Below are 26356 nucleotides of genomic sequence, written 5' to 3' on the forward strand. Positions count from 1 at the left end.
GTGCCACAGCAAAGCGCAAACATTTGCTTGTGGACAATTCACCACTTTTCTAGGAAAACTTAAGGGCTTTCCAGGAACAGTCCCCTCTCTTACTTCTGGCTTCCTCCCTTTTTCCAAGGTACCACATCTGTTTGGGTTACCCAGAGAGCATTTCAAATGTGTTCCCACTTCCAACTCCCGCACCAGCTAATCCTCCGTGAAATCTGTTTTCATGGAAGCTGAAGGTCATTTCTAGCACACTTTTCCTGGCTGTTAGCTGCTTTGTTTTCTTCTCTTTTTTAAGGAAAATAAAAATAAGCAGTGGAAAAAAAAATGCCGACAACCTTAGCTTACTTCATGGGCACAAATACCTGGAATACACAAAATCAAACCACACCTGTAAAAAACTGGTCTTGTGGGTTAGTTTTTTCCATAATCTCAGGCTTTTACTTCTCAAGTGAACTTGCTGATACACATTTCATGCATTATTCCCTATAACAGTAACTACTACTATTTCCACCTTCTCAGGAGCCTGCCCTGACGAATAACAATGTACTAAGACCAAACGTAATCCATTGAACTAGTAAATAAATAAAGAAATAAATAAAAACATTTAGCTTTTTTCTGGTGCTCTGCAATTTCAGCATGTTTTAACAATCACTAACTTATGCTTTAAGACCTTCATGAGGTCACTGTTCTCATTAACAGACATGAAAATTAAAAAGAAAAAATGGAGTAATTTGTCAAAAGTCATCCCAAAACTTTATGCCTGGTCTTAAAATTCATGTTTTAGGCACCAGCTTTCCAGAGCCCACAACATCATGCTATGCTGCCTTATATACAAACACGAATGTCTAATGCTCCTTTCCCTTACTAGTTTTAGTCCTCCCACAACACTGTTTAGATCAATCTCACCACTATGCAAACAGGTATCAGGCACCTGGGAGCTGTGGAAATGGTAATACAGGAGAGACAAAAAGGCTTGTGCAGCAGAACAGTGACAATGCTCCCAAATTGCTTCTAGGAACTATGAAATAATGAGAAATATCCAGTATACATTAAACCAGATAGGATTATTGTGGCAGATGTAATAAATCAACAGTGCACCTTCTAGAACAGATGAGTTTTTGCTTGTCATAAAATGCTGGCAACTGATTTGTAAATTATCTACCAGATCTTGCTTTTAGATTGTTGAAGCGTAAGAGGCATGTCACCCTTTGCCGTTTATTCATGAATAACTTATTCCTCCTGGTTCCTTAGGACTGGAACCCTGCTGGTTGGCAGTGTAAAAGATACTATTTAGGGATTTGTACTGCTGAAAAAATTAGTAATGGGAAATCCATTGGCTCTCTTGACAGAGTGCTGGGAAGAGGACTGGAAGGATAAATAGTAAAAAGACTGGGGGGGGTTATTTCTAGACCTACCTTGTAACCCTACAATGGAGATGGGAAGCCCGTGGCCAACACTGCGCTCAAGAAAAACACAATTACGCTTCCTATAGAGAGCTCTTTTGCTCTTTGAGGGTTGTAAGGAAAGATTGAGCCAGAGAGGGATATCTAGCATGCTCCAGAAAGTCCACCAGGACTCTATCTCCTCTTTTAAGTTTGCAGTCTACTCAAAATCTGCTTTAATCACTGCTCCATTTCCTTCCCAAAGTTCTGGTGACTCCTCTGTGTCTTCCTATGCTCTGTCCTCTTCGAGCACTGCCTCCTGATTTTGTAACCCACCAACCCTGCCATTACAGGTGCAAGACATTCCCCCCGCAGCGAAGACACCAGTTCCCCCTGCATCTGGCTCCCTACACCCCACAATGCCACTCACCCCTTCCTGTCTGTCCCAAGAGGAGATAGAGGTCAAAGGCAGGGCTGTAGCTGATTAGCACTGTCATAGAAAATGTTCTGATATATAATTTTTCTTCTCAGTGCTTTACCTCTCCTTTTGCATAATAAAATTATTCAATTTGCAGATGCGTTGTTTGTAATTTGTGGACAAATTGCAGTGGTGTCAATCATGAATAACTACTGAACTCAGAGATAATGTATTAAAATTAAACTGGAATAAGCAATACCAGCCAGGAGTTCATGTAAAATTGACTGATTTCAATACATAATTAACCAGTGTGACTCAGTGTCATGAAAGGAGAACGAGTAAAAGTTCAAGCTGAAATTCACTTCCCTTGACTCCATAATATTAAACATTAAAAGTTTCACTGCACCTTGAGCTTCATCATGGAGTCTTGGCATAACTTGTCTCCTCGTGCGGCAGAAACCTCATCTATTCCAATCAGTTTTGCTTTGTATCGGACGCCGTCACCTTTAAACCTCTTTATTAAAGTGGCTTCACTGCGATCCTGACCTGAAAAGACATATGGGAAACAAGGAAATTTTTGTGAGTGAGTGCAAAGGAAAATAAACGCATACTAGTAATTAAGTGGCAAATCAGATGCAACTCCTACCTCAACATGGAATCATTTCAATGAAATTACGAGAAAAGTACTCATTCAATAAAACCTTTTGGCCTTACTACTTCAAATGAATTCACAGTGGAATTGTTGCCATACAAAATATTCTGCACGAAATTTGCACACAAATTAAGTTTACGGAAATAAGAGATATGCCTGAATCAGACCTAATGGATCTGAAAACTTCTGATCTGTACAGCTTGTTTTAATCCTAATACACTCGAGACAGTGTATATACTTTGCAGACAAAACTCTAACAGAAACATGGGACTATTTCCTTGCATACTGACTTATCTAACCCTATCAGCAATATTTACACTATTACTATTTGGATGATGAAAAAAGAAATAATTTTATTTGCCTGTAGAATATTGCTGCTCTAAAACCTCCACAAAAATACAGTCTCCATGTTCTATTCTTTCTGCTTATAAACACATACAGAACAAACATAACCAGCCAAGTCGGCTCTCACGGGCTCACCCTGAGAAGCTTAAAAAATGGCACAAGATGTTTCTTAATAAAAAAACAATCGGGGATAAGATAGCACAGTACTGAAAAGGCCAATGCACATAAATTACAATGCTCAGACTGGCCCGAATCACACGACGATGACACTACAGCAATCCATGAAAGGGAGAGTTTCGTCAGGAAGACTTTTTTCCCTGAGCATCTGCAGAAGAGTTTCTTCTGTGTCTCGGCTGGAAGAAATAAGTTAGTTAGGGAATCAGTCTTCCTAAAATTGATTAAAGATATATTTTGCAGCTGTCTGTGGAATTTCTTGCTAGGATCTCAGAAAAACAGCAGTGAACTGTAAATAATTGCAACCAAACCACCAACTTCCAAGGCACAAAGAAGCAAGTAGAAATGTGAGATCTTAAAGAATATGAAGTTTCTCGGACCCAACCAATTCCACCAGAAAACTTGCCTAAACATGGGCTGACACTTCTAAAATTTATCCTGTTATCACCTAGGAGCTCTAGCCACAGATTTTGCCCCATCCTTCTATAATAGCTATGGCAAAAAATGAACCAAGAGCTAGAGCCTGCTATAAATGAACCAAAAGTAAGAAACTAGTATTAGACACCTACATTAGAGAATTCTCGCCCTAATTTTCTGCAGAGGTCACTCCTATTTGAAAAGTCAGATTAAAGCACAGAAAAAAAATAATAAAATCTGCTTCTGCGTAGCTACTTTTTGATAAGGAGAAGTACAGATGCTTTGAGGGGAAAAGCTGTTTTGTTTTGCATTTCTAGTAAAAGCATTTCTTCAGCAGTCAACACTTGGGTCAACTTTGCTAGTGTTAGACACTCAGCAAGTGGATGAATAAACCCGGTTCAAAACTATGGAACTGCAATTTTTACAGTGCCATTACAGGAAAGATTAGAGAGCATATGGGATCAATGAAGAGTACTTGCAAATGAAGATACTCACATTTTGTCCTCCTTCCTCCAAAGTACAGCAAGGTCCACACTGTGAACTAATGATGGACTAAATATATGTTAAAAAATACAGCTATTTTAAGCATATTGAGATCTTTGAGTGTGTTTGAGCACACAAATACTATTTCTTTCAATGAAAAATATCAGCACAGATAAATGTTTTAATGCCTCATTTATAGCCCCTTAAAAATAAGGCAGGTGATTAAGTGTTGCTGTGATAGTTCAGTGGCCACCCAACTGTTTCCCTTGATTCATTTTCACTCCTGCTCCCTCAAAAAGAATTAAACAGAGGGTTGAAACTTCATTTTCTTACATTATAGATTTATTTTTTTTTTAAGAAAATAAGGAGACACAAATGATAAACCAGGAACTCGAAGTAGTGCTAATATCATTCCCCAGGGAAACACCAAGGCAGATGTTGGCAGCATCAGCTACAAACAATGAAAAACCATTTTCCACTTTCAGCTCCAGAGTGGGGCAGGAGGGAGAACATCTGGAGAAACAACAAAGTACAGCGATAACGGTGGACTTTTCCATATGTCTTTTACACGTGCAATGATATCCTGTTGATTTGCAGTAAATAAAATCCAATTCCAACAGCTTTCTTGCCAACAATTTTCAACTTTACGTCATCGTTAGAGCCGAAGGCAGCTGTTAGCTGATAGCATGAGCATGTAAGCATTCAAGAGTGTTTCCTGGGTCCGAGTCATGACGGCAACCTTGCAGTCATCCATTATTTGAACATTTATACTTATTCCAACCTCTGATCTATTTTGTTGCACGTAACTAAATCCCTGACATTAATAGTCCATTCAAACACAACTTATGGCTGTGCTTGCTTACGCGCAACTCCCATGTCAATTATGACCCAGGTTAAGTAGGATGAAGTGCTTTTTGGGATATATGACTGGGGAGGGAAAAAAAAAAAAATCATCAGCCTGAAAATGATGTAGATATTTTGAACTGTAGTGGAAACTACAAATTACCCAATGCTACAAATTCATCCGTAAAACCCTAGAGCACGTCCCATGAAAAAGCACAGAGAATGCACACACATGCTGCCCTGTGTTATAAATCAGCCACCCGCAACAGTCACCCTTCCTCAGTGTCTACCCACATCTCCCCCAATCTATGCTCATACTGTATTTCCAAATTTCGGTGCTGTAACCTGTACTGAAAAAATTTCTACTTGCTTGGAAATTTACCCTGTGACAACCACTGTCGTCATGCTTGATTTTATAGACACCACGAGATTTATGTAGGGTGATATTTCATTTGCACACTGGACACTTAGAGGGCAGATTGTCCAGGCTCTCATAAACACCTCATCATTACAACAAAAAAGTTGGTGGTTTTTTGCTGCTGGTTTTTTGTTGGTGCGGTTCTTGTTGCTGCTGGTTTTTTGTTGGTGCGGTTCTTGTTGCTGCTGGTTTTTTGTTGTGTGGGGTTTTTTTGTTTTGTTCTTGTTGGTTGGTTTGTTCTGTCTTTTCATGGCAGTTCTTGAACAAGGTTTTTCTGAGTTTGAAACTGCTCGGTCCCAGCCTGTGGGAAGGAGGATTATCCTGGATATGGGGCTGCACTTACTGCTGGAGCTCCGTTTTATTTGAATAATAAGCAGCCGCATCTTGGGGCTTTCGCTCTCAGCTTGCCTTCCTCAAACTACAAATAACATCTCAAGGGCAGCAAGGGGCACATTCACAAACCGACTAAGAAGATTTTATGGAAAACTGAAGCCTGAGGTCTGAAATCATTACTAGATCATAATCTACAGCAAAATTAGAAGCACGTATTTAATGACAGCCGCTTCCTTCCACAACACGTATTTCCTGAGATCGCATTTTAGGATGTCACGGCTACAGGGAACAGCACAGCTGCCAAAGTCACGCCGGGTGAGCGGCTGATGCCCATCTCGGTTGTCCACCGTACCCTGCCCAGGTAAGGATCTACCCAGCGTTCCTCAGCAGAGGACCAGCACCACTGGGGCAGCCTGAAATGATCCTCGACTAAATTCTTGTATTAAACTTTTTTAACTTCAAGACCAACGGGTATTTTCTAACAATTTTCTCTAAAATGCTTTCCAAAATTGCTTTTCATAATCAAAGAAATATCCCAAGCATTTGTTCGCAGCTCAACACAAGGACTTTACAATCCAAAATGGAACCAGGTTATCAAGAAAACTAAAGCCGAACTGATTCTCGTGCCCGAACTGAGAAAAAATGCAAAAGCTAATAAGCCACTAACAAGATCACACAAATTCAATTTAGAAAGGTGATCACTTTTAATTAGAAAATGTGCCACTGTTGACACAGGCACGGAAGCGTTTTGTTTGCAGAACATACATTTATAATCCTTAGAAGCCCTTAAAATGTAAATGTAGGAATAATTATTTTACCTACTTCTATAGATGTCACTGTTCACCTTTCAGCCACTGCTCCTGCCTAAGTGGGAAAACACGACCTTTGCTGCCGAGTTGTGACACTGCGCTTGGGCTTCCGCAGTCTTTTAGGAGAACAATAAATCCCTGGAGCTGGGGGGATGCAATGCGCTCTGAGCACGTGTCTAAAGTACAGAGAGGTTTATCATCATAATCAGCATTAAGGTATTTTATCCATCCCACTAAAGCCACTGTAGAGGTAATAAACAAGTTTTTTAACACAGTCATTTTTATTTGAGGCAATACGCTTTAATTAAACTCAAGTTCTGTAAAGCAAGCTAGAGACAGACCTGAACCCAAAAGCCCAGGTACTCAACCCAAGTACCTCAAGTGAATTGAAGATGTGATTGATAAACAGGCCAAGAGGAACACAAGCTATTGTGGAAGATCCAGGCCAGAGAATCCCCAGTGGAGTGCCCAACACCAGCAGTTCTATGATTATGTGATTTCCAGCTAGCAAATGATAGGACAAGAGGAAATGGCCTCAAGTTGCGCCAGAGGAGGTTTAGATTGGATATCAGGAAAAAATTCTTCACGGAAAGGGTTGTTGGGCATTGGAACAGGCTGCCCAGGGCAGTGCTGGAGTCACCATCCCCGGAGGGGTTTAAAAGGCGTTTAGATGAGGTTCTTGGGGTCATGGGTTAGTGCTAGAGTTACGTTAGGTTATGGTTGGACTCGATGATCCTCAGGGCCTCTTCCAACCGAAATAATTCTATGATTCTTCCCAGGCACTGTGTATTTTGATGAGTGATTCAAGAAGACTTACCCTCACTCTTGGTACGAGTCGAGGATTACACTTGATTTCGGCTCTTAGCCCAACAGAGCGCCAAGCTAACTTTGCATTAATATGCTAACACTTAGAGCAAATGCTGTTTATTTTCCCAGGGGATCTGTAAGTGAGCATATTTCATAAATAGAAAAAGAAAATAAGCCAAAGCATCACTGCAATAAGCATACTGTTGCTTTTTCTGTGTGCTCTTGTAACACACTACGCGTTCTTCACAGCACCCGCTAATCTAAACCAATAGCCCTGGAAATGGCTGTATCCTTTATTTAAATGTTTGAAGCCCTCAGGGCATAATCTGAATTTCTTGATTTTATGGCTGTAAAATATATAATGATATTATCAGCAAAGTCAATAACATGCTCCTGGCAATCAATTTGCTGAAGAACGACACACCACTGCCTTGTCTTTTTTTTTCTTTTCTAACTAATAAACTGTCAAACTTGTATCCATCGCACATTCAAATTATAAACCTGAAATAACACCTCCTGGTATCTCGCAGGGCTGAAAAACAATCCCATAAACACTTATAAATAGCCTACATCTTCATGGAGACAATTAGCATTTTTATAGCACTAACACAGAAAAAAATACAAAATACTGTGGTGCAGAATGACCTCTAAGATGCCACACACACTGATGACTACTGAATTAATTGCTAAGTGAAAGATATTTCCCATTAGCTGTGTATATTTATGCTGCTATGTTCACATATATATGCATCCATTATTTTATGTATTTGCACATATACATACACACATAGTGCACAGCTTCATTTGGTATCAATTATCTAAGGAAAATTCATGGTAATTTTCATCAACTACAGAACTCCCTGGGCGGGGGAAGCGGGGGGTAAGTACATAAGCAGGTGTAAAAAAGAAAAAAATACTCATACATAATCATATGTACCTTTCAGTAGGGCAGCAACTAAACAGCAATTCAGGAAGGAATAATGAAAAGCTCAAACAGATTTTTCTCCTTGATGGCACATTTTTCTCAATGGCTTCACAGAACTGTAAGTCCGATGCAGACGGCTCAAAACCGCCCATCACACAAAGGGATGATCTCGGTACCAAGACCGCAGCGCCTCTGGAATGTAATTCTTTCTTCATAAACAGAAGAAAGTTCAGTGCTGAACACTTATTTGGAATTATAAAACTAAACCCCTCCACCAATTCCCAGACCCTCCTCCTATCTGTTAAACTAAGTTTTGAACTTTTCTGCTAGAGGGAGAAAACTTGGAGCTGCCAGGTCGTGTATTTGTCACTGACTTTGGCAGCGCAACTGCCCAAATCCACTGTGAAACACCTGTGAGACCTGATGCACAAAAATAAAATATTTTTCCTTTTTTAACACAACATTTTAGAAAAGAAAACACGTCATATCCAGCAGCATATGTGCAAACAATATAAGTTCTGGTGTTGTCACCAGCATTCTCTTCCTCTAATAATATTTATCAAATGAGTTTCTTGCAATTAGCCATTCTAAACTTTTTCTAATGAGAGTTACTTAAGGGTTTCATTTCAAGATCTATAACGCATCTCAAGTGACCAGAGTACGTTCACAGCAAGATCTGCTCCTAACATCAATCACTGCTCTTTTAAATGAAGATGTACTTCGAATTTCACACTTTACTTCATCGATGAAGGCTAGTTCCTAGCAACAGCAAAAAAACTACCGATGTCATGAAATGTAATCTGTTTTGGGGGGGATGAATTACAACCTTAAAAAGCATGTTAAAATTTGATAGGGAATAAGCACCGCTTTTCTACATAGGACCCTATACAAAACTCTTGGTTACAGTATATGACAAATGGAATGTAAACTTCTAAAAACTCCTAAAAAGTCTGCAAGATTTGTTCTGGAGTGCTTTTAGCTTATCCAGCTAGATAGAGCTTGCTGTAGGGTCAACAAGTCAACTCTGTTGGGGTGTCAAGTATTCACAAAGTGATATTGCCAAGGTACAAGTACATAAAACCCCCCCAAAAACGCTTTTATACCTCCTCCTGCCACAAACCCTGTGAGCTGCCCTTGCCCAGAAGTGCTATTGGGAGCCACATGAGCCTCCTGGCTTGAGGAACTAGAGGGAGAATCTCCCTCCCGTCCCGCTGGTGCTTCCATCCTCTTGGTGCTTCTGCTCAGAAAAAGGTAAAATGCCCCATTTTGACATCAATGCAAACGTTTGTCTTGAACGCAAAGAGCAGAATGTTTCCAGGGAACAGGATAAACCATTTAAAGAGGGGAAACAGAAACCACTCTGAAGGCTCAATGAACTTCTATTACGGTTAAATTTAAAAACATTACCTACAATTTTAAACATAGATAAGGGCTCTCCAGGAAAACTCAATCATCGTTCAGACTATCATCTCAGCAGCACTTCCCGATTGCTCAGCACTGCTATTCAGCCACCTCCAACCGAGATTTTATGGCTTCTGGCATTATTAGCCTGTGAATTACTGTCCTCAAAGACACCTACACATCACCACTCTTAGAACCAAGTTTCCTAAGCAAATAAGATGTTCCCATACTATTTGCTGTCTTTGATCAGAGGTTTATGAGCAGAGATGTCATTCACAAGGTGACGACAATTGCACTTGCCAAGTTTTTACCTTAACACTTTGTACTCTACACGAGCTAATATAAAACAAGATGTACATTTGACTGTCTCCAAAGCAAAACAACATTGTGCACCGCATTAAATGATTTCTTTATAATACAAAGAAATATGTGTGAGCGTGTCACGAAAAGAACTCAATGTTTTACAGAGAAGACCTCAGTATAAAATAAAGTTTGATTAAAATTTTGGACAAATCTCAGCACTGCAGAGGCCAGGGCGAGCATGCTGGCAGTGATTGAGCACATACGCTCCATGGGCAGATGACAGAGCACTCAGTTTTAGCCAGAAGGCTCACTGATCAATTTTATTTTCTTAGATGGTCTTTGAGATGACAGAATATGGGCACATCCTCAGACACAGAAATGACCAAAAGCTGAATGTAATTAAACTTCCTTTCAGCCTCTGTACCATGCAAGTCTTCATAAATCTTTGAAAGCCATTTGGTAAGGTGCCTTTTAGAGGCTGGATGCAGAAGCAGCTAAAATCCCATATCGTACACTGATTTAAATTGAAATAAGACACTGCAATAAAACTTCATTTTGGGGTACTGGCCTCGTTCAGCAAGCCCTAGGGAGTGACCAGAAGTGAAAAAAGAAAAACTTGGTGTTCCATTTTCTGCTGTTAGAGATTAAGAATAAAAATGATGTTTTCTGGACAACTAGAGGGGAAAGGAGAACACGGGTATCTGTGGATTTTTTTTTCTTTGAAAGACAGACGATACTTCAGCAACTTTGTTCACCTCATGTTTCAAAGCTGGAGTAAATGTCTAAATCAAGCAGACATCAAAATGTCAAGTAAATAAAGCCCTGGGAAAAACAGGGTCATCAACTAGTTCATTCCTTGCCCGCTTGCCTGGATGTCAGTATGAAATCGGTTGCTTCTGAGACAAAATCACTAAGAAAAGGTAATTGATTTTACAGTGATCCTTAATTGGCGTTAATATGTGCACTGCATTTGGATGGGGCACGGTAAAAGCCCAGACATTCTGAAAACCAAGGGACCCATCAGAGCTGCACTAATATGCCCAAGCAAAACAGCCCTAATGGAGCGGCCAGAAGACACCCTTTACTGCCAAAAATCTTCATAAAGAACTTCACAGCAGCAAGGAGAAGCCAGTCCAAACGGTGCCGCTAAACTACCCCAGAACGCGTCATTTCCAAACCAAAATGAACTTCCTGGGGAAGAGGAAAGTAAATTACAACTGTCTTTCGTTCCGAGCTCCACCATCGTACTGAGAAGCATTGTAAAGCAACTGAAAAACGAGCTAAACACTAGGAAGACTTATCATTTAAAGACGAACATCTAAATAATTATTCTGGTATGCGAACATGTAACAAGATATGCAGAGTTGTTGAATTCTCTATAATCCTACAAGAAGTAAAAGTGCTCAGAATTTACTAAAAAAAAAACAACAACAAAAAAAATCAAGCTGCTTTTATGTGTCTACCTATATCTGGCTTTATGTATGAAGTTTTCAGGAACAATTTTAATTAGACTTTAACTAATCCAGCACACAGACATGCATGTGCTTACACACGGCGCCCCAAAGTCATGTTGAGACACACACAAATTCAGAATTTACACTTCAAAGCCTACAAATATATTCTGTTGACGAGTCTATCAAAGAGTTTATTTTTTGTTATGTATAAAGAAAGCGAAAGGGTGGAGAATCGGTTCACTTCATACGAATGCCAAATTCTTGTGCTGCCCTAAGATAAATGTTAATTCTCTGAGACTATAAAAAGAGCAAGTTAAGAAAAGGTTATGCTCTGCTGATTAACATTCCCAAATTTCTCACATGTTCAGGAAGAGAAAAGTCATTCCATTCAAGATAACTAATTACAGACACTGAAGTCCTCAAAGAAAAGAGCAACACCCCATAACAACTAACATAGGAGGACAAAACCATTCATTGATTTACACTTTACCCTCTCTTGTCAACACCGTGGTCTCCTACTGCATCAGTGCTGGGGGCACACACAGAAATGGGACTGTGCACCACCCTGGATGAAATCACAGCCATGTGCCAGGGTAGCCCTGCTCCTTGAGCCATCCTCTTTGTCAATACAGAACTTTATTTTGCTGAAGACTCATGCCAGCGCTCGTTAAAACAGTTACAAAACCATGCAGTAGACCACAACAGGCTGTAAACAGCTGCAAAGTGCAGAGTCCGCTGGTTGTACTTCTGTTCTTTGACTGGTTTGGTTCAGCATTTGCAAATAGCCTCACCTAAATGATAGGACTTGGTCTTCCAGGGAAGAGAAGGTGAACATCAGCCCCAAATGCAGCATGAAAGCTCTTCCACTTGGCCTCCTCTGAAGCCCACGCCATCCACCTCCCACGTCACTTAACCCCAATAAGACTTAAGCCCCAATACCACCGAGCAAATGCTCCACCAGAAAAGCTGCATCACACACCGGGCTGTGACAGCGACTGTGTCACCGACAGGACAGTGCGGCTGCGGAATCACCCTGCACCTTTCCTCCTGCAGAATTAGCGGCACTGACAATTACATCTGGGTTTATTCATCGTTCTGATGATATTGGTATAAAATACAGCTCTGGACCGTGCAGACCCACAAATTCCTCTCTTAAGCTGGTTCCAAGGCTGTGGCATTAGAGGCAGCAATGGCCTCAGAAGGGAATTAGGTACCTACCTTAGGAAGCTTATTCTCACACAAAAAAAGAATGAAAACGGCTTGTTAAAAACGCACAGCAAACAGATTTGTAGAAATTATGCTATGATCATGTTATTTCAATAAGAAAAGCACCTGCTATTTATTTTCCACGGGCAAACGGAAATACCAGTATTCACCACATGGCAGTCAATAAAATAACAAACCGCTATTTCCCTGCTGAAATTGTTCACGTTTTGCTATCCAATGTTTCAGGAAGAAAATTGTTTTCATTTTGGCCTCCCACTGCCTCTGCAACATCAGAGAATGTCTCTCTCTGTTGGAAAAACAATAGGAGGCAAAGAGGAAAGCAGCTTTTTTCCTGAGACTTTGGGCTAGAAAACGCCATCAATTTCAAAATTACAACAGTGGCAAAGTGCTTCTTTCAATCTGGTCCTTTCATTTTTGCCTCCTGCTGCCGTTCCTATTGTCAAAGTGGCAGTGGGAGGCAGAAATGAAAAGACTACTGCCGGCAATCACCCTTGGGCACAGCGTTAATAAGAAGTGAAACATCCCTGTGCCATAATGAATTCCAGAGGTAAGAAATTGGGGTTTGCGCATCTCTCATGTGTAGTGCCACGGAGATCAGCCCGTCAGGATAACTCTTCTGCTTCTCAAACAGGAGCCAAAGTGTTTGGGGTAGTACTCCAAAAACTAAGAGCAAAAATAGAATTTTGTTAAAAAGGTAATAAAATCCAACAGAAACAAACCAGCAGAACCCTCCAGATAGCTCTGCTTCAAGTAAGAGGAAATGAAATCAGTCAATTGGGAAAATTTGGGGCAATTTTTTAAGACGTTGGGTAAATAGGTTGAGTTTAAAAGCACAAGGACCCAACTGCCTGCCAAGCTAAACTAGAATGTTCGAATCCAAAGAGCCTGTTGATATATGAGGGGAAACAGGACAAAATACCAAACGAGTTCATTATAAGAGAGCAAAATCATATTCCTCCAAAGACCTTCTACAGAAGTTCTTTAAAAACAGAGAAAACAACTAGGAAGCGCATCAAGGAGCTAATGAAATTGAATATGATAATATTTTTCATTGCATGAATTAAAGAGCAGAGGGTTTTCCTCACTATCACGGAGGCAAAATAAAGTTGCCTTTTTCCCATTAAAAATAAAAACCAGTGGTAATTCACAAATAAAAGCACCACTCTTTCTTGCGCTACACTCGCAACACAAAAATTTATGAAGCCTGAAAATTACACTCAGTGCGAAGTGCACCTAAACTGTTTCATCACCTGTGTTTCTTAAAATAATAAAGGCAGGCGATTTTAAAAAAAATCTATAGGAACTCAAAAGGAGGGTAAGACTGTTTTATTCTTAGTTCAGAGTTCTTTATTGACTTGACCTGTACAAAATCCTTGTCATACTCTTTACGGACATGTAGATAGAAATCGGTCTGCTGAAATCACCACAAGCATAAAGAACAGTATCACGGGCAAAAATAGGTTCTATTTATATCATTAAAATATTACCAGTCTTTTGAAACATTATGATTCCTTTTGCAATTGTGCTTATCTTCTGGACAGTGAAGACATATCTACTTAGTATAATACCCTAGTTACTTGCTGTCTGGTACCATGAAGCTTTTCTGGCTATTTCTCTACTTGTAACAAACAGTATTTTGCAAGACCATGTTGAAAACACTGATCAAACGATGGACAATTCCTCCTTTGGACTGCACCCCCAATGCCTTCAATAACTTGCCTATAACTTATTCATTTATAAACAAAATTGACTGTGTCTAATCTCCATGAAAAAAACCCAACAATCTAATAATTTAATGTCTGTATGCAGCTTAGTGTATTATAAGATAGGGCATTGCTATGCCAGGTTACTGTGCTATTAGCTGGGGGATTCTCAAGCATCTGTCATGCAAAGTAGGTCAATTTCTAGCCATATAATTCTGATTATGTCAAAATATTTATTCATGAGTTTCCTAATTCAACATACTTCAAATAAGTCATATTTATGTAAAAAAAATACATCTAAATTATGCTTGCTAACAACTGGGTTATCACAGCTTCAAAGACTTTGGTAATCCAGAGATGTGGATAATTTTTTTCCCTTACAAAGTACTATGTAATCACAGAATTGTTTTTATTTCCTATTCGGCATTTTTTTTAGTTTGGTTTCCTAAGGAAACAAGAGTAACACAGCCACACACTCCATGGGTATATATCAGAACGTGCAAAGGAATGGAAGCCTCCATCTGCCCTTCTCATGCCATTCTTCCCTGCATTAACATTTGAACTTTTGGGCCAATTTCCATCAAGTCTCATCTATATTATGAATTCTTTACTTTACTGGTCGGCGCAAGTAGGTGGCTGACTAGAGGAGCGAGACCCGATTAATGGATTTACTGAGGAAAGGCCATGCTGTGAGCTTGTCTTTTCTTAGGACTTAGAGCAATGTCAAGACCTAAGAAGCCAGGCTTCCTCAGTTCCTCAACTCACAAAAGTCTTTCCGTCAAAACTAAAAGATAACCAGGAGAAAAGGGAGGTACACAATGACTTACATCATCCACATGCTCAGCAAGATCTTCCAGTGAGAGATTAGGAATGAGCCCCAGCTGCTGGTAACACTCCCGCAGTAACAGGGAGATGGAAAAGTTCATTATGCCACCAAGGCCATCTGTGACTAGCTGATCATATAAAGACAAGAACAAATAGCAAATCCGAGGTTTTCCGCACTACTGCAGGCAAAGAAAAGGTCTTCAAGGTAACCATCATCTTCATTCCGCTGTACCCTGCTTACCTGGGCATTTCCCCTTGTTTTTACCAGTACCCACATGATAGATTCCACTTTTGACAAGCCATAACCCTTTTAAATATCCTAAAAACTTAAGGCTTGGCAGAAGTAAAATCTTTTAACTTTCCTCCCTGGATAAGTGCTAAGTCTACATTTCATCTTCTGATACACTGCTAGGAGGTGCAACTGAAAAACATGTAATACTATTATTCCTAAGGCAAAAAATTATGAGCTTAATTCTTCACTTTACTATGTTTTCTTCTAGGCCATTCTAGCACCGTACCGGTAAGTCGAAATGAAGAGACACTCACCAGAGCAATGGCCAGAGCAAGATACAGAAAGGACAAAGGCCACATGCAGGTTCTCCTCCTACGTCATATGGAATATCTTATACATGTCTATAATCTATAGGATTCTTGGCTTCCAGGACAGAGAGGAAGGAATGGCTTTACCTTTCTTCAGTAAAGAAGTTGTCCCTGAACAGCAGAGAAAGACACATGAGACTTAAACCCTTTTGATGATCTGTCACCTTTGTGTACTAACAAATAGTCAGGCTGCCTTGAAACAACCCAGAAAGAAAGGCCGCACTTCAAAAAAATTTTCAAGGATGAAACTAATTCATCAACCATACAGCTACTTTTATAAGCTTTTAAATACAAATGCATGTTTCTGGCCACCATGGAGTTCTAGGCAGCTGTGTATGACTCTGAGAGTTCAGTCCTCGGAGACCTGCAAGAGCTGCACAAAGACCTGAGCACATTACGGCCACCACTCCCATATTTGCTCGAGGTACCACGGATGCTCACAGCCATGTTCTGTCAATGACCTTTTTAATCAAAGAAAAGGCATTAACACTTTTAAATGCTTTCAATTACCAGTGTCCCAATATTAATTTTCTAAACGTTCCTCTACAGGGCTAATCAAACCGTGATCTGTGTTCCTTTTGTCTGGCTGCTTCTCATGCTAAGATTTAAATGCTATGTTTTGTTTCATTTTAAATAGTTTTCCCTTAGATTGTTCTGGTGGAGTCTGCAGGCATTCAATGTAACCTGATTGTTGATTATGTCCGTAGCAGTTATTTAAGTGCCTATTGGGCTGGTTTGAAAGAAACACAAGGGTGGCTAACAAGACTAATCTAAGAACTACCTTTTAAGAAAATTTCTTTTAAAATGTAAATGCCAGTTCTTTCTTCAGCCACCATCCTACATGCTACCAAAAAAATAAAATCTATTAGATATCAAAAACATCAGTAGTGAGCCTGAAGCAGCAGATCAAAATAGGAATTCAGATGTTGAAAAACTATGTTTACTGTATAGATTTTACAGTTAAAAGACTACTGTTATATAAAACCCCCTCCGCAGTTTAGAAAATCTAACAGTAGAAAACAAGGCAAGTTACAGCAGATGTTGCAAGATGAGGAAGACTTGATCCTTAGGATCATATTTTGGCACGTAGCAACTTAAAAATCACGCAGAACTCATCACGCAAATGCTGACGCAGCCTCTTGGCTGCTCCGTGCTGCCTGGTCAACCCGCCCCTCGCTTACACAAACTTCAAGTTGTTTACCTAAAACTTCGATATTTTCCTTAGGAAAATGTGTGGGTTTGACTCGTTTCAGATGATCTGATTTCACCTTTTCACAATCTCAAAAGGGAGATGTTTTCAGCTCGACTCCAATGAGAACCACCTCAGCCAGCGCTTGCAGGATAGGCCTTGGTCCTGAGGCCTGAGCTGACGAAACATCCATCTGAAAAATGCCACTGGAAGCTCAGCAAAGGAGTTAATAATAGTAGACAAAACAAGATTCATTTAATCAGCTAAGTATTTCTCTGATTATAACAAATAAAGAAACAGGATTGTACGACAATTTCGAGCGCTTGGTAAACTTCAGCAGTGCCTTGTAATGAAGCCTTGGCAAGAAATAACTGAAATACAAAGATTTTTCATATTGAGGCTGTGTAAACAGTTTCCACTTTTAGAAATGTATCCTAGCAACTCATAGAAATGGTTTTAAAAGACAGCTGGACAAAAACATAATTTGGAATAAAAACAGATGTAATTGCTAAACCATCAAGTCTGGTGGTCCCGAACTGGTCTTGCAGCCACATCTCAACTACAATTTAATATGTTGAGAAAAGAAACACCAGGACAAACATGTTTTAAAAGTAACATCTGCAGGAAAAAAACATTAAAAAGCGCATCAGTGGAAATTATTCCGAATTTTTTATTCTTTCCTTACTGATGTAGAATATCTCTCTGGCTTCCAGTAGTAAGGCCTGTTGGACCTACGCCTCGTGTTTTCTATTTGCATGTTGCTAGACAGAGGAACAAGATGCACAATGGAATTTTATTTATCAGGTGTTCACTCAGTTCCACTGCAAATCACATTTTTTTTTTTAAATTTCATTTTTCAGTAGAAAACTCAAGTGGCTTATATAATAATGCACAGACCTTGATTAAATGTCTAATCCATAATTCAATAGAGAGATTCTGCTGACATCACCAGCAATGAAAAAGGTTCATAAAATCTATCATGAACACAAAAGAAGCCTAAACTATATTTCAGGCTTAGTATTCAGACTACAATTGCATAAGCGTTATTGGCGATGGCAATAAACCATGTTTATACATGACACGTTACCTTAGAAAATCTCTCAAGAAGCTGAAACACGAGAGAAGAGCATCCTGCTCCCAAGATGCAAACAGAGAATGTTCCTCAAAACTTACGCATTTTTACTGTGGAGAATTATGTTGTTTTCCAATGACTGCTTACATGGAAACTACAGTACATGGCATATACAGAATGATTAACTGTCAGGCTGTAAATTCAGATACTGTTGGGTAATTAGCTCAATCGCAAATCTTCACAACCACACTCAAAGTGGCCGTAAATGGCAACGGAGACCAGAAGTGGGTCACAGCCTGGCTCCCCATTTGGTGTTCAGGGACTGAGCAAGAGATCCTTGGAAGAGAATGGGGCTTTTTTAGGGAGTGAGGTTGTTTTTTGAGCCAACACCATAAATTCCCCTGGGTAACTTAGCTATCAATAAAAAGTATATTATATTGAACATCTAATGGGTGACTTTTTTTAAACTAGCATAGATACATATAACCTCCTCAAAATTTACATCTAACAGTTTGCCAGAGGATATTTTTCCACAAGAAACATTGGCTGATTTTCAGTCTCGCAGGCATCCTGCATGTTCTAAGAGAGGCTCAACTAATTCTTTGATTTTTCATTTCTCCAAAGGTCAGGTTTTCATAATTCTGTTATGAAGTTTGTCAACAGATACATTACCACCCTGGTAGTACTCATATTGCACGTTTAATTTTGTTTCACTTGATAAAATTCCTGTCCTTTATGCTATATTCTGCAGGTTGCATACAAGGGGCCAAATCCAGAAATCTGGTTTTGATGCATAGAAAGGAAGACATGATCTGACAGGCAGCGAGTTCCAGCTTCATCAAATCCACCTTTCTAGTGACATAAAGTCAAACATTTCGCTGAGAGCGCATTTCACACCTCTCTATTAATAATCACAATTCACCGAAGGATCCTCTGTCCTGGACAGGGCATTATCTCAAGCAGAACCTCCATACCACAGCACCCATGACTAAGCACCAAACAAAATATAATATACACCACCCTCTGGAGATCCACTGATCACAGATGGACACTAAGGTGGATCAGCAGCCTGTGTGGAACATGTCAATAAAGTTTCTTAAGTCTGGTGGGAACCAAGTGGTTTGGCTGGAAAACCAGACAGTGGTACCATCCTGGAACACCCTCCAGACCCCAAAGACTCTTGTGCTAGAAGGGACAACTTTGCAAATCAATGGCCTCTGATATATTTTTCAATTCACTGACCTTGCCCAGCTGCTTCTTCAACTTAAGCATCCCACACAAACCTATTGCCCAAACCATATTGTTGCGAGTGTTGCAACACGCAGCTTCTGCTCAAAGGAACACTGAACATTTGCTTACTTGGGTTGGTGGAACTAAACTTTCAGACACCTTTCCAAAGCAGCGACTGAAAAATCAGAGCCCACCATCACACATATAAATTTATTACTATTTTTCCCGTCTCTGTGCCCTGTTTTACATTATCAGCATTGAATTGTATCTGCTGTTTTATTGCCCAGTTATTCAATATCATCATACCTTTCAATGCTTCACTGCTATCTTTCATTTCTACTGCTTTGGACAGTATTTTACTGCTATCAAACACCACAGCCTCTCTATCTGCCCCTTCCTGCCTCATGTCTCTGGTTCAGGGTGATTGACACCAGTTCTCTAGCAATACAAATAAAGATGACCATTTTATTACCACTGCCACTCTTTCTCAAGTCATTTATTACTTTTCAACTTTAACGCTTTTGGACTCATGCCACTTCTCAAGAAAAGGGAAAAAAAACCCCAATCAGATGAAGGCTAAACTGAAATTAAATGAAGAGCAGCACACACCTAACACTACATTTGGATTTGTTTTGGAAAAATCTTAAGATCTTTTGTTCTAAATAGAGTTACTGACCTAGAAACATATATTCATCTCTGGAAATAAATCAAAATTCCTCCTACATTAATCTAATTGCACCAGTGGAAGCTAAGTAGTCCCTTAAGTAATTTAAGTTTCCTTATTTGAGGTGGGGAAAAAAAAAATAATCAGACCCTCCTCATCACTGGGAGTGTGTTTTGCGGAACAAGCCAGTTATGATGAATTTTTCTGTTTGCAGTAGTAAAGGCATTTTCCCTTAAAACATGAATAGGTGTGCACAGATAGCCTGGGTGTTAGTGCAGATTTCATTAGAGAGTAAATAAACAACTTCAAAGTATATAAAATTTTGTTTTGCAGGTTTGTTTTTTTTTTTTTACTGTCAGCATGGTAAAACTCCCCACAAAATGTGCTGATTTCTGAAATACAGTAAGCTCAGAAACTAGGCATCTTTTTTAGAGGTAGCTGTAATGAAAAAAAGTGGAAACTTTAAAGAATTAATGATCTTGCTGGGTTTCTCACCTCCTAACTCCTGTAATCATGAAGCTATTTTATAAAGGGGCAGCAGCACCAATCATCAAGATCCATCCCCCTTCTCCTGCAGTGACAGCATTTAAAAGAAAGGAGGAACTCTTGCTCTTTGCCCAAAGGGTGCAAATCCAGGAGGATTCAGGTCTCTTGTCTTAATTAGAGGCAAATGCGGTTGCCCAGTCGGGCACCAGGTACCCGAGACACAGGGCAGGGCAGGATGTCGCACTCTTGGTCTATCTATGGGTCTTCTGACCCTCAGCCTCAGAGATTTGGCTCTCCCCATGGGACAGAGAAGGCCTGGAGAAGAGAAGGCTGAAAGGGGACCTTATTTATACTGATAAATATTCCAACAGTGGGTGTCAACAGGATGGAGCAGACTCTTTTCAGTGGTGTCCAATGACAAGACGAGGGGCAACGGGCACAGACTGACACACGGGAGTTTCCATCTGAATATGAGGAGAAGCTTCTTTCCTTTGAGGTGCCAGAGCCCTGGACCAGGCTGCCCAGAGAGGCTGTGGAGTCTCCTTCTCTGGAGACATTCAAAACCCACCTGGACACATTCCTGTGCGATCTGCTTTAGCAGGTGGGTTGCAGTAGATGATCTCCAGAGGTTCCTTCCAACCCCAACTAGTCTGTGATTCTGTGAAATGCAAACTCTTATAAGAAGAAGTGTCCTCTCCCTTTTACCAGTCTCTTCAAAAAGTTCCTGCACCTTTGCAAACACGACGCTTAAGTACTGAGAATAAAATTTAAACCCCATGGCCCCCAGGAGAAAGCATCTCTGTCGACTTCTCTCTCTATACAACTGCCTGAAAGGAGGTTGTAGCATGGAGGGGGTTGGTCTCTTCTCGCAAGTCGCAATAGATAGGATGAGAGAAAATGGCCTCAAGTTGTGCCAGGGGAGGTTCAGATTGGGTATCAGGAAAAAATTCTTCCCAGAAAGGGTTGTCAGGCATTTGAACAGGCTGCCCAGGGCAGTGGTGGAGTCATCATCCCTGGAGGGGTTTAAAAGATGTACAGATGAGGTTTTTAGGGACATGGTTTAGTGCTAAAACTAGGCTAGGTCATGGTTGGACTCGGTGATCTTGAGGGTCTCTTCCAACTGAAATGATTCTATGACCGAGGTACCATTCCCCTTGCAGTGTGACCCAATTGTGATTTAAGATCAAGGACAACCAGGGAAACTCGTGTCGTGGAGCACCAGAGAATTTATCAGGGCCTGTGATTTCTTGTGAATCCCTTTTCCTTAGACAAGATATTCTCTACAAATAGCTCTTTGTCTAGAGTAATTATTTGGGGATTAGGAAGAGCTAATAAAACCCTCTCTTGAAAGGCTGGATGAATTTGAGATGATAACAAGGTTGTGATGTGCCTGGGGGAGCAGGGGCATCTTTCTGATTGTAATTCAATCAACCTTGATTAAAAGAAAGAAACATTTACCTGCACTCTGTTCAATACATTTTGATAAGAGTCTATATTCCAGCAGGCAGCTCATCTATTCTACCCAGCGTGCTTACCATAAACAGGCTAAACTCAGATTTCCTCCACTTCTGCTCTACCCCAAGAAAACCAAAGGAAAACACGAAGGTACAGTACATATGCTGCACATATGCTAAAACTCCTGAAGAATGCTCCAAAAACACCAAAACACAGACACAAACAGTGTTCTTGAGAGACATGGTCCTGATTTTTAATATACTCCGAGCCCATATATCAGTACCAGGAATAACTTCTAGCTTATGTTAGGGATATATAGCTAGTAGAGCAGTACTGACGCATTTTCACCAGATTCAGCCCTAAGCAGTGGTGTAAAATTAAGACTTGGGACTCCAAGAACTTTCCTTCTCTGAGCCTGCAGAGGAAGAACCACCACAGAGCTTCGGGTTTCTGCTCACCGACAGCATTTGGATAGAGTCTTCTGCAGCGGTGCAGACTACTCCTGATGAAGTGTTCCCACAGTCGTCATCTCTAAAGGAAGAGTAATTTATATTTGCTACTTTTTCTTGATGTGCTGCAGCTGAGGGGACAACAATAAATAATAATTATCTGTACTCTTCCCAAAATATCAAGTCTCTGAAATTCCAATTATTTGTTTTCATATATACCGGAGCTCACCATCAGTGTAAATATTTCTTCCTACCATTTCTTTCAGTCTTTGAAAGAAAAACCTATGTAGCAAAAATCTAAGGATACAAGGGATTGAATATGAATAGCTTCTTACTTCTGCAAAGTATCTTAATTATTGTAGGTCTTACTAATCCAGACAATTCAGGCTTGATTAGCCTGAAGTTATTTTTCCTACTTTAGTCATGTAGTTAGTTTTATTTACATCAAAAGCCCTAAGCTGCATACACTTAAAAAGAAAACAAAATAGTCAAAGAAATACCTGCCTTCCAAGTGAATGAGTACAGAAACATATCAGTCAGTGTGGCTTAATCAGAATAAACCCTAGCAATTGACTGAATTTTCCATATTCTTTATGCAAGCCAAAACAAGCCAATTCTTGTAAGATTTTAGATGCCGAGTTTAAATAGGTCAAAAAATAAGAGCACTGAAAATTAAATACACTCTGCACACAATACAAATTAACATATTGCAAAATCACCTTCACTAAATGCAAACGGAAGATGTGATTCTGATATGCTTACTCCAGTATTAATTTGAGTGTGAGTGCTGATGAACTGAGGTGCTAATTAACTTGCAAAGCTATCAGTAATTGGCTTTAACTGATTGGCTGTATTACAGAAATCCTAGGATGCTCATAACATGTCAAAAAAAGACAAACAAAGCTAAAAATACTTAGGTTCTCACTGTTTTGAGACACTGGTGGTTTTAAAAGCGACAGAGGGAAATCCAATAGATACGAACCGCTTTCCAAAATAATGAAGTGAATTAAACTATAGCTTGATGAAAATCGGTGAGGAAAACAGCACTAATGATACTAAGAATGGAATATAACATCTCTCTGACTCCACCACACATTCAATAAGCACACTGAGCACATAAAACAATGTAGCGAGTGCAATAAACATAAACCACAGTAAAAATGAGAATGTGCACTTTATATTAGGCAGTACACAGAAACCTAGACCAATTATGTACATAAAATATTGGTATATGCTGCACGCATACGCAAGTAAAAGAACAATGAGGAAAAAGCAGGGCAGCAGGCGACATTTTTGAGATGAAAAAAAGTCCGAACCAGAGCAAAGCGAGCTAATTAAAGAGCACACGACATAGCAGGCTCTTCCCTCTCCATTTCCTTATTTCGATTCCCCTTCCAAATATATTAAGTGTCATCAAACGAGGCAGGAGATCACCCAGTTGTTACTCTCTTCCCCGCTTACGAATACCAGCATAAACTGGCTGCCCAGAAGCTTTTGTTTTAAACACTTTTCCCCTTCCTACTTTTAGACTCAGCGACACCAGTTGCATACAGAAGGCTCCCCAAAAGGCATTTCCACATCTGGCACAGAATAAAATTGAACGTCTGAAAGGGGCGTATTGTCACCTGCCGAAAACTGGGGGGGGGGACAATACCAGGCAGGACTGGTGGCCCCACAAGCTGGGGTCTGTGTTAGAGTTTGATCACTGAAAAACTGGCAACTGGCAATTACAGCACGGCTGAAGGAAGGAACCCACCTGCTACTACATCGTTTATGCATCATTTTGTGATAATTAAGGATCGTCTATACCGAATTTTAAGCCTGGATGTCACACAGTTAATGCTGAACAGAAGACGTTCACTAGCACAGGCAAGAAATATATTGCGAAAGCAATTAGCAGGGGAAAAAATCTCTCAAAATTGTTAAATACAGATCCGTAAGTGTCTTACTACATAAATAGTTAATTAAGAATAATTTACAGAAACAATTATCATTACCATATTAAGGCTAATTGTTCTACACAGGAAGACGGCATTGTGTAAAGTGAGATTGCCTGCCTGTTATTTCAGCACATAAAAATGTCAAGGAGACCAAAGAAAGCCCCTGAATTCCCTTGCAGTCTTTTACCGTCTCAAAACAGAAGGACTCTAAAACAAACTCATAGAATGGGGTTAACATATTAAACACAGCAGCTGCCTACTTTTATTGAAATAAGTCAAGATATTCCATTAAAAATATTCATTGTTTTTTCCCTTCCTTCAAGAAAATTCATCACTTGCAACTCTGCACAAGAAAATGTGTCATTGCTAATATTGTATGGATAACAAGTAGTGAGATTATGTCTTCCTAAGTAAATACAAAGAGACACAATTATATCTACATACGGTTTAAGTCTTGAGATTTTAAATTCAGTGAGAGAGTCTTCAAAGAGAAAAGAAACAGTCGATACAAAACGAGGGGCAAAAAAAGACTGTCAAAAATTAAACGCAGGAGGGATGTAAAGAAACCTTTCCGCTCACATCTTTGATGCCAGCATTGTTTCATCAAACCCTGTTGACGGGAAGAGAAGCGAATATATCCGAGCACAGAATCGGGCCCTTCAGCTCAGGGCTGCCATGCCTAATTGAGTTTAATTTAAGCTTTCTCCAAATTGCCTCCCCTGTTGCCCATGTGCCAGCAGTTTGCTCTGCACAGCAGGTCCTGCCTGCGGGGCAGGGAAGGAGCTGCAGCCGCAGCCGCGCAGGGTTTTCTGCAGACTGGGAAACCTCCTCAGAACCTCCCCAGGTTCCCACTCCTGAGCACCCATCACCTTCTCACCCACGAGGACCCAAAAGTTACCTGCCTCCCATCGCGAATCTCCTCGAGTGAAATAATTGTACGTGCGAACGTCTTCTCCTGGATCTCGGATACAAGTATTTCATAGCAGCCTTCCAAAAAATGTTTTTCATGGGACGAACGGGGACTTTGAGATCAGAACATTTAAGCCATGTGTCCCATCAAATAAATCTGAAACCCCCATTAACAAAAACATTACTACAACAATCCCCTTAAATACAGTCACCTTCTACTTGCTCATTTAAAAGACAAGCAACTGTCTTTGGAAATTTCAAGTAATATGCTACAAAACCAGTTGTTTTTTCCTCAAATCTGTACAACTAAGATGTCTGTTACCTCCTGTCTGTCTATTCCAGGAAGAAACAAAAATTAGAGTATTTATTTGCATTCAGACTCGCTTTTCCTCAATTGGCATGTAAATTAGAGGCAGGTGTGGAAGGAAAAACAGATCTTTTAAGTTGTTAACTTCTCATGGGCCGATTCCCTCACCTTCCACTGAAGTGAGACACACAGCACTAAGAGCTCTGTATAACTTGGTAAGATTAGCTCTCATCTTCTCCAGACAAAAAAAGGAAGCATTTGCAGAGAATTGAGATGTACGTAATACTTACGAAAAATTTAGAAAGTTATTTGCTTCACGATGATTAAATATTGACCCCAAAGCCTAACACAGGAGAGGAGACTACGAGAAATTTCTTTGCTTTTTTTCCCTTTGTCAACACCAAATTGGAAGAGGATAAAGCTGGTGTCTAAGTACACAAATGAAGGAGACAAACACCAAGAATAGCCTTACATAAAGACTATGTCAATGTACCTTGGATATCTAACATTTACTAACAAGGAGCTTCCAAAGTTGTTTTTCCCAGGAGTAGCGGGATTGTGGAAACAAGGCAATACGAATTGTTCACTCAGCTATCTCCCTCTGAGGCTTACTAGATTTATAGTGAAAATCAGGGAAGAGAGCTCTGGAAGAGGATATGGTGACCGAAATCTGAGAAATCGGCCATAGGCTTGAGTAGAAGAACAGACATACAGTGGGGACCAGGAAAGCAAAGAAAGCGGCTCAAGAAAAAGCAAAAAACCCCAACCAACACAAAAAAATCCCAAACCGAACCAAACAAAAAAAAACCCCACCCCAGCAACTGCATTGCAGCTGGAAAGTCATCTGCCTGATCTTCAACCATGCTGGTGGCCCACAGCCTGGTCCAGCATTTGCAAAAGGTAACTGGAAACAGCAACACGACACTGAAGAAACACAGACTACAATAAATTCCTACATATATTTTGGATAACTATCAGTGCGAGGGGCTGGACTCAGAGTTGCTCCCAATCCAACAATCCCATGAAACAGTTTTAAATTCTTGATTTAAGAAGACAAATGAGAAAAAGAAAAAGCAGTAGATCCTGATGCCTCTGCGCAGCCAAGTGTCAGTCACCAAAGCTCTGCTTTTCAAGCCTCCAGAGGTCTC

The 26356-nt window shown here is 40.1% G+C and overlaps 1 protein-coding gene across 1 annotated transcript in view; it reads right to left on the reverse strand.

Annotated features, from left to right (window-relative positions):
* The window catches only part of DAB1 (DAB adaptor protein 1), a 439744-nt gene that overhangs the window by 57942 nt on the left and 355446 nt on the right, over positions 1–26356 (reverse strand). Inside the window, exon 4 of the mRNA XM_065656728.1 lies at positions 2195–2334. Coding sequence (XP_065512800.1) covers positions 2195–2334 — 140 coding nt within the window. The remainder of the gene's footprint in view (positions 1–2194; positions 2335–26356) is intronic.

This window comes from Caloenas nicobarica, chromosome Z (assembly GCF_036013445.1).
Source record: "Caloenas nicobarica isolate bCalNic1 chromosome Z, bCalNic1.hap1, whole genome shotgun sequence".
Taxonomy (NCBI): Eukaryota; Metazoa; Chordata; class Aves; order Columbiformes; family Columbidae; genus Caloenas; species Caloenas nicobarica.